We start from the raw sequence: 9,212 nt of genomic DNA on the forward strand, positions 1-9,212 counted from the left end.
CGACAGACAAGACGTTCCTGCCAGGTACACGACATGACACTGACAGGCGTATGATTGTAGCTTCTGAAGTGTATCTTCATCAGCTGTTATTTGAACTTATTTCTGTCCCCAAATATAATGTACTATAGCCATTGGTTACTCTTGAATGTAAGCGATTGTGATTTACACCTTATCTAACATTCATTTTCAGCTGACGGAAAAGTATAACAACTGAACCAAATCAAGAGTGTGTGTCGCCCAGTTCAACCATCAGACATGTCTTCAAGATTACTCAGTTCAACTGTCAATGTATCAACGTCTGCAAGATATTCTCCAACAATGCCAAAAGCAGCCATGTTTGTTCCTTATGGAGAAAGTGGATCTGGAAGCTATGGAGCCACTCTTGGAAAACTGCATGCTGGATATATAGAGCCAATACACTCCAAAGTTTTCAAATTAGCCGTTTCCATTCCTTTTCCAAAAGGTTCAGTGTTCAGCATAGGAGATTATGGCACAGCAGACGGTGGTAGTTCCATGGTCTTTCTTGGGAGACTATTAGAATTCCTTAAAGAACGACACGGCCCTGATACCCAGTTTCAGGTTATTCATGAAGATCAAGGTAGAAATGATTTCAACTCACTCTTCCGACGCTTGACAGGAATTATTCCCGAGCCGCCATCCTACCTCTTGTCGATGGACAACGTGTATGCTTTTGCTTGTGGAACAGACTTCTACAAACAATGTGTACCTTCTGATTCCATGCATTTCATCATGTGCATGATGTCCGTACACTGGCTGTCTCAACCGCCCACAGTTTATAGGGACTCCATCTACGTTTGTAACGACAGCCTTGAGGAAGAAAAAGAAGCATTGAGGAAACAGGCCCAAATGGACTGGGAGAAATTCTTGCTGATGAGGAGTAGGGAATTGAAAGAAGGTGGGGTACTTTTTGTTGGTGCGCCTGCTGCTTATATGGATCAAAAGACTTGTCAAGTAAGGTTTTCTGGAGAAACGTTAGTGACTCTGATGACAGACATATGGAAATCATTCACAGTCTCTTGCAAAATCACAAGACAAGAATTTATTAAAACAAATATCTCGTTTTGTTTGAGGAATCTTCTGCAAATGCGAGAGCCATTCGAAGCAGAGAATTCCCAGATCACAGCATCAGGACTGCGTCTTTTGTTATCCGAAATAATTTTAAACAAAAACATTTACTATTCTTCATGGAAACAGAAGAAATACGAGGAGGGAATTGACGACAGGGAGGAGTTTGCCGAAATGATGGTGTCGGCCTACCGGAACTGGAGCAACCACAGCTTCATGGCAGGTCTCTCAGACACTCGATCACTGAAAGAAAAGAAACAAATTGTCGATGATTTGTACGCCAATGTCATCATGGAACTTGCAACAATGAATCCTGAACTCTATAAGAATGACTTTTATACAGCATATGCTTTGATCAAGAAGGTGTAAAAAATACACAATATAAGGGTGTGGCGTTAACTCTTAACAAAGGTATAGTAATATTTTAGTCAAGAACTAAAGTTCGAATTATCTATTACATAGATGTTGTACACCAAACACAAGAAATCAAGCTGTATGACCGCAGTCTGTAAATTAACGAAACTGGACCAGACAACCACGTGGTTGACATCATGACCATCGCTGTACGTAACAAGGATACGGCATACGTAACAAGGATGCGGCATACGTAACAAGGGTATGGCATACGTAACAAGGATACGGCATACGTAACAAGGATACGGCATGCCTCTATCAAGTCAACAAGGCTGTGCCTGCCTCACGACCCTCTTCCACGACCCTCATTTGCTTCTCACGACAATCGTGGGTTGCTGAAGACCAGTCAACCTGAATCTTCACAGGTGTAATACATGTATTCAGAACATAACGATTATCAGCTTGGCTATATACATGGAATGACCAAGACATTCATAGAAAGGTTCATTCAGGGATTCCCGTTGGACTGGCGAAGTATAGTTATATCGTGTCTCCCTTTCAATGGGTACAGTGGTTTCATAACGAGCTCCGTTTCGTTGCTTTTGTTAGTCTTAAAGTGTTGGCAACCTTCGTCGCACAGTGTGTAAGTCAGTACTAGTACGGCTGTGGAGAGAGACAGGATTAATCGGTGCTATAATACGTAAGTTCCTTTCAATGTCGCATATTACAGTGATACAATCATGTTGTGAATATGATCTCCCTATTAGACGTCTAGTGTTATAGGAAATAGGAATATTACGAGCTATTTTACATGACTCTTTGGGAGGCGTAACATGATATATTCTTTGGGAGGCGTAACTTATGTCACAACCACGTATACTGTCTCTCTCCTCTCTCTCTCTCTCTCTCTCTCTCTCTCTCTCTCTCTCTCTCTCTCTCTCTCTCTCTCTCTCTCTGTTGTTTGTTGCGACACGTGAAGATCCGGATTAAAATTGAACTTCATTAACTTATGCTTGTCGTAAGTGTCGACTAACAGAGTCGGGTGGACAGGTTCGCTGACTTTGTTGACACGTGTCATCGCATCTCAGTTGTATAGAACGATCCTCATGCTGTTGATCACTGGACTGTCTGGTGGAGACTCGATTTTTTTGCAGACCACCGACATAAAGCTGGAATATTGCTAAATCTAAACTCACTCGCTGTTTGTTGTGTGACAGTCACCTGTGTTCCAGCTTTTTCAGCAAGTGTTACACACGTGACTCATGCATTTACGTCACAACTTATAATCGTGATATGGCTGCTATTTCAGTAATGCCAAATACAACAATAATTAATGAAAACACAAACCACTACAAATATTGCAGTTGGACAATGTAACGTTGTTGGCGCCACAGGATGATTGTAACGGTATTTCTGTCTATTGCCATATGGCAATTCATATCAACGTATGCAATACGTTAAGGGGCACGCTGATCTGCTACATGTACGCACTAGCGTACAGGCATTGCCTATTATATAGTATACGTATTACCATTCACAAGCTTTTAAGCATGAGCGTATTCGACCTAAATAAACCGTGACTCCATTGTAAATATGTTTGCATTGCCAGTGTTGGGAGATATCTGTGGAGAACTAAAATATGTACGAGTGAGCTTAGTTTTACGCGGCTTTTTGCAAGATTCAAGCAATATCACGGCGGTGACACCAGAAATGGACTTCACACATTGTACCCATGTTGGGAATCGAACCCTGGCCTTCGGCGTGAAGAACCAACGCTTTAACCACTAGGCTACCCCGCCGCCCCAAATGTGTAAGAACAGACACGTGCTGCTGCAAAGGAGGTCATACAGGGAAGTGCTTAGCAGACAAATCTATAAAGATTAGGATTAAATTCTACGATCTTTTTCTACGGTCTTTAGTGCCAAGACACTTGTCTCAATTATGTTTAAGGACCATTGGTTACTGCACGTAGTCTTTCACGGACATCTTCAAAAACAACAACAATAATAATATTGAAGATGAATGTAATAGCATATTCATCAAACAAACGAACCTCGGCCTTGTGTGCTTTTGTCTTTTTATGAATATAAACTCACGGTGAGTCATTGACGAACGCCATGCAGTTTGTGCATATATCAACAGTGACAGTCTTGTTGCAGAACATGATGGAAAGGTATAGTAGGTTCAAGTTGTGTTCCTTAAACAAAGCGTTCTACACGCTACAATTAAACCCCTGTTAGTACTTTTGAAATGTGGCAGTGTTAGTGCAACGACCTCTAAACAGGCATCATCATTACAACATCGTCGTTCCCGCGCGTGCGTGGGGGACCTCAACGCTGGTAATATCAGTACCATACAAAAACGGCGTTGTTGTTGATTGGTGTTGGATCTCATGCCTTCGTCTAGCCAGCGCTGGAAATCAACACCGCCCACGGGTTTTCTATAACCAATTGTCGATCTGAAACCACTTACACCAGTGAATAAAGTATGGGGCAATTTCTCTTTGGGAGATGTGAGTGACGGTCCCCGTTGTATGACTAAGGGGTATAGAGCTCCGGGCTGTTTGTTGGTGCTACACAAAGGACTTCACTGTGTACGGCAGCTTTGTATCACAGGTATTGTGACCAATGTGGTACATACCGTACCGTAGTATGAATACACAATGTCATTTACAAAACGGTCAAATGTACTTTGCTAGTACTTTGATGGGTAGAGCCCACCCGTTGCTAGTACCTTGTTGATTTGAGACCACACGATGCTAGTACCTTGCTTGTGTTCACACCCACCCGATTCAAGCACCTTGTTGAGTTGACACCAATCGATTCTAATACCTTGTTGGGTTGAGACCCACCCGATTCAAGCACCTTGTTGAGTTGAGACCACCCGATTCTGGTACCTTGCTTCAAGCACCTTGTTGAGTTGAGACCACCCCATTCTAATGCCTTGTTGAGTTGAGACCACCCGATGCTAGAACCTTGCTTGTGTTGACACCCACCCGATTCAAGAATCTTGCTGAGTTGAGACCACCCGATTCTAATGCCTTGTTAGGTTGAGACCCATCCGATTCAAGCACCCTGTTCAGTTGAGACCACCCGATTCTAATACCTTGTTGGGTTGAGACCCACCCGATTCAAGCACCCTGGTCAGTTGAGACCACCTGATTCTGGTACCTTGCTTGTGTTGACACCCACCCGATTCAAGCACCTTGGTCAGTTGAGACCACCTGATTCTAATACCTTGTAGAGTTGAGACCACCCGATGCTAGTACCTTGTTGGGTTGAGACCCTCCCTATTCTTGTATCTTGATGGCTGAGTTCCATCCAGGTACTAGAATCTGTACTTAACTGAGAAAGTGTAATCCCAAAAGCAACATATGTAAAGTCGAAAATTAGTTATCAAAACAAATAAACTTCGCAGTGAATTTAAATGTGCGGGGTTTCATGACCTAAAGGTTTTGCCTATTGACTTTAGCACCTTCCTCCTTTGCAGATACAGTGTCATTTTAAGACACAAATGTTGTCGATGTTTTGCATCTGAAGGGATTATTGATGCTCAAGAAAGACCTGCCGGGGACAAGAAGGTATGCACGTAAGACAAAACCTTCAAACGTTAAGACAATGTTACCAGGCTGAAAAAGGTCTCCGAACCATTGCAAACTCGTGTATATATATAACATATAATATAATAACACAGTATTAATATATTATGATCAAAGAACTATTTCTTGTTTCTTAATTTTCATATTAGCCACCATCAAGCTTGTTTTTGCCCTGCAGTTGATGTTATCCCAATAGTTTTCTTAACTTAATCCGAAAATATTTCTTTTTCATGGTAATTACGAGAGGAGGGCCCCAATATAACGCTTCAAATAATCAACATGTATCCATTATTTAAACCAAACTAATTTTGTTACAGGATTTTGTCTTATTTACAGTATGGAATGCTTTTGTCCAGAGGCGTCTGATAAGTATTGCGAAAAAGAGTTTGACAACAAACACGATGATAAAAATGATGATAAAGAGGACGATGACTTCGAAGATACGGACACCGACGTTGTGGATGACTTAGATCCCTACAATCCGTCTGACAAGCAGTACATCCAGGATTCTCTTGGTTCACGCCTGAAGTATTACACCAAAATATTCCTTCAACCGAGATCAGATCCACACAAGCCACAACGTCCAGTAGTTGCCAAAGGTAAAATGTGGACAGACCCAGACTTTCCTCGACCAATGAAAATTAAACTGAACAAAAAGTGTGTTTGCTAGAATGGAAGAGGCCACATGTAAGTATTTATAATGTGTTACAAGCGTTCTATTACTCAAATTGAACGGTGTTGCAATAAAAGATTCATTGCTGGAAACGCTGTCTGAAGATGCAAATAGTGGTTAAAGCGTTCGCTCGTCACGCCGAAGAGTGAGTGAGTGAGTTAAATATTTCAGCCATATTGTGACTTAAAAAGTTATAAACACAATTACATTATAAAACACAGAGAGAGAGAGAGAGAGAGAGAGAGAGAGAGAGAGAGAGAGAGAGAGAGAGAGAGAGAGAGAGAGAGAGAGAGAGAGAGAGACACGCGTATGCTGGTATAGTTCATGTTATATATTCGACCTATATCAGGGTGGTCTGTACATAATCGAGTCTGGACCAGATAGTCCAATGATCAACAGCATGAACGTCGACCTACGTAACTGGGTTGCGATGACGTGTGTCAAACTGAGAGAGGTGATATAAACCAACGCAGGTTTGGAACATGTTGGTTTTTAGCGATGGTTGCAAACATAGCAGAGAATCCAGTTCTTCGACGAAAGGTCTGTGCATATGGTTTTTATAGACTTTAACAATTAGAGTGAGTGAGTTTGGTTTTAATCCGCTTGTAGCCATATTCCAGCAATATCACGGCGGGAGGCAGCAGAAATGGGCTTCACACATTGTACCCGTGTTGGGAATTGAACCCGGGCCTTCGGCGTGACGAGCGAACGAATAGCCAACTTGGCTACCCCACCGCCCCTTTAACATCCCGCATTACCAGTTACATTGATTGTCATGCAGAAAACCAGAGACATGACAGTAACATGACGCTGACCTCATTGTCAATACTCTGAACTACTTCTGTTTATAAGTGTGATATATAATGACGTAGAAGTGTGATTCTCTCGTCATGCCAAAGGCATGGAGTCAATTCCTTATCGTGGACTCAGGCCTTATTGATGTCGTGATATGGTTGGATGAAAGTATGCATTACCACAAATTACGAGGTTACCAACAGCACAGATTCCATTTGCATAACAGGTAAAATAGCATTGAAAAATCGTTGAATCTGTCACTGAAACTCGGGGATGACTTTCTTTTTAAGGTGATCAACGAAATGTCCTATACTCCCAGAACGGATGGAGTCTTCCACTGCAGGATGTCGCGGTTTGGGGATTTGGTGGACATCTACACTGATGATTTATTGCCGTTCAGGAGGAAATCAGTGTCCCTGTTTGGGGCTGCCGCTCCTTCTCTCTCCTGCGAGGTGTGGGTCTCCCTGCTGGAAAAGGCCCTTGCAAGGTGTGTCGGCACCTTTTATATTAATGTAATTCATTTTGATAAGGTGCTTCGCTAAAAGATCAAAACCGCCGACAGTACTTGAACAGGCGATAAAGTTTTTGCATTACATCACACTGTATTGACGTCACTACGCCATTCTCGCCTGCCCCCTCGTAATCAAACGTACCCTTGGTAAAGTACCTCGTCTGTAAACTAATTCCGTAGAATCCCGTTTCCTACTTTTTTCGACGGAAACGTCACTGAAAGAGTCCGTCAGTTAGCCCCGAACAAGACTTGTTAATTTAGGTCACCGACACCATCGCTTTTCTGTTAGTTTTCTGCCTCGATTAATTCCTGTGTATTAAATTATTTGGCATCTCAGAAGAGAAATACACTTCGCTCTACCACCATGTTTTGTGTTATAAAGTACACTTTTGCCCTGAGCTATTATAGTTAAAGTACGAGGACGCTTGCGTGCTATTGTCGAATAGGAAAGCTTGTTTCCTTCCTTGTAGCCACGAGTGCCTGTAAATGCGAATGTGAAAGCGTGGCTAAAACCTGCATTAAAAATTAGCTCTGCCTATCTGTTTGTTCTCCTTGAACTACCTATCATTGGCACCTCGGCTTTAGGCTCCACGGATCTTACAGCGTTGTTGAAGGGGGTTGGCCAAGCGACGCCTACCTGTCCCTGACCGGAGGGGTGGCACAGACAATAGACTTTGCTACCTACAACGACCACCCTTACGACCTTTTCCGGCGAATAGCGAATGCGTTTGGCAGTGGCGGCCTGGTGACTTGCTGTAATCTTGTGAGTATCTCATCACTGTCATTTCTTCTCATATCATAAACGTTAATGCTGAGGATCTCGTCGGGGTAGCCCAGTGGTTAGAGCGTTGGATTGTCAAGACAAAGATCTCGGTTCGATTTCCCACATGCATACACTGTGTGAAACCCGTTTCAGGTGTCCCCGCTATGATATTGCTGGAACATTGCTAAAACTATACTCACTCACTTGTGTTAAGAGGTGAGGTGAAATTGGGTTTAACGTCGTCCTTGAAAACATTTCGCTCATATGACGACGTGCATGCGTGTGTATGTGTATGTGCGGCTGCTTGTGCTAGCCCAGACTGAAGCTGGTTTTATAGTGCTAGCCCACTGAGATACCATGCCGCAGTGAAGCATGACTACCCCACTCAAACACATTATACTGACGCTCTCCGGGCGGACGCTCTAACCACTACACCATGGAGGCGGTCACTTATGTTAAGAAACATGTTTTCCATTTTTCAAAGTATTTGGTGATGATACTTCAAATATGATACCTGGAGGAAGTTTCATGAGAAACACAAGCACTGTCAAAATACTCAAAGAACGTTTCCACCTTTTGTCGTCAGCGTTAACACCTGTTATCATTATTATTAATAATATAGGATATTTATATAGCGCACATATTCAGGTAACTAGTACATGCTCAAGGCGCTGGTATCTTTTCCGCTCGATCATTGGATGTCAATCTCAACGGCACACCATATTATTAATCTCAACTCCCAGATTGTACAACTCTTGCAGCCACTAGGCGCACCATTCACAGCTGGGTGGACTGGGACACATAGTCACAGAACTTTGTCCAAGTTTACTGCACGCAGCTGTACCCGCAACTGGATGTTTTTCACGTATTCATGTGGCCACCATCTGGTCATATGCCAATGGATTCGTGGGTTCTTTTAAGTGCACAGGGTTGATGGTGATTCAAAACCACATGCTCATGAAAAAGTCTGATATGTACTGTCGACTCTGCTTGTTCATACAATATATACCGTACCTGAGTAGGTCAGCAATTGCCTGGCTTTTCCCCCGGAAGGATAATGTCAAAACTATCACTCTTGGGCACTATGTCGAAATGGCTAAAGCGATTGAAAATATAGTTCCATGTTGTTGTTGCCTGTTGCGCAAGTATTTGTGAATGGCAAGCATTTCCCTATGTATTCAGTGAAACGTTTAAGGTTTGGTCTAATTTCACGGTATAGAAAATTAATCTGTCTTCATTTGGCCGTTCTCAGTTTTGGTTATCATAAGAAACTTCATCTGGCCGTTTTGGTTTTAACTAACATAGCCGTCGTGGCGTATGGCTGTATAACCGTATGGCTCATGTGTGTTCTGATTGTCGTGAATACAGATTTGTGTTCACAGGCAGACGAAGATAACATGGGACTGGTTAGAGCGCATGCTTACTCCCTGAC

At 42.7% G+C, this 9,212-nt stretch overlaps 1 protein-coding gene across 1 annotated transcript; it reads left to right on the forward strand.

Annotated features, from left to right (window-relative positions):
- The first annotated feature begins 318 nt into the window (after positions 1 to 318).
- On the forward strand, positions 319 to 1,455 carry LOC124269148 (gibberellic acid methyltransferase 1-like). Its single transcript, XM_046704167.1, has one exon. It carries the CDS (start codon positions 319 to 321, stop codon positions 1,453 to 1,455), a length of 1,137 nt encoding a protein of 378 aa, XP_046560123.1.
- Positions 1,456 to 9,212: the final 7,757 nt, after the last annotated feature.

The sequence above is a fragment of the Haliotis rubra genome, unplaced genomic scaffold (genome assembly GCF_003918875.1).
Source record: "Haliotis rubra isolate DU_JTF1 unplaced genomic scaffold, ASM391887v1 Scf1423, whole genome shotgun sequence".
Lineage (NCBI taxonomy): Eukaryota > Metazoa > Mollusca > Gastropoda > Lepetellida > Haliotidae > Haliotis > Haliotis rubra.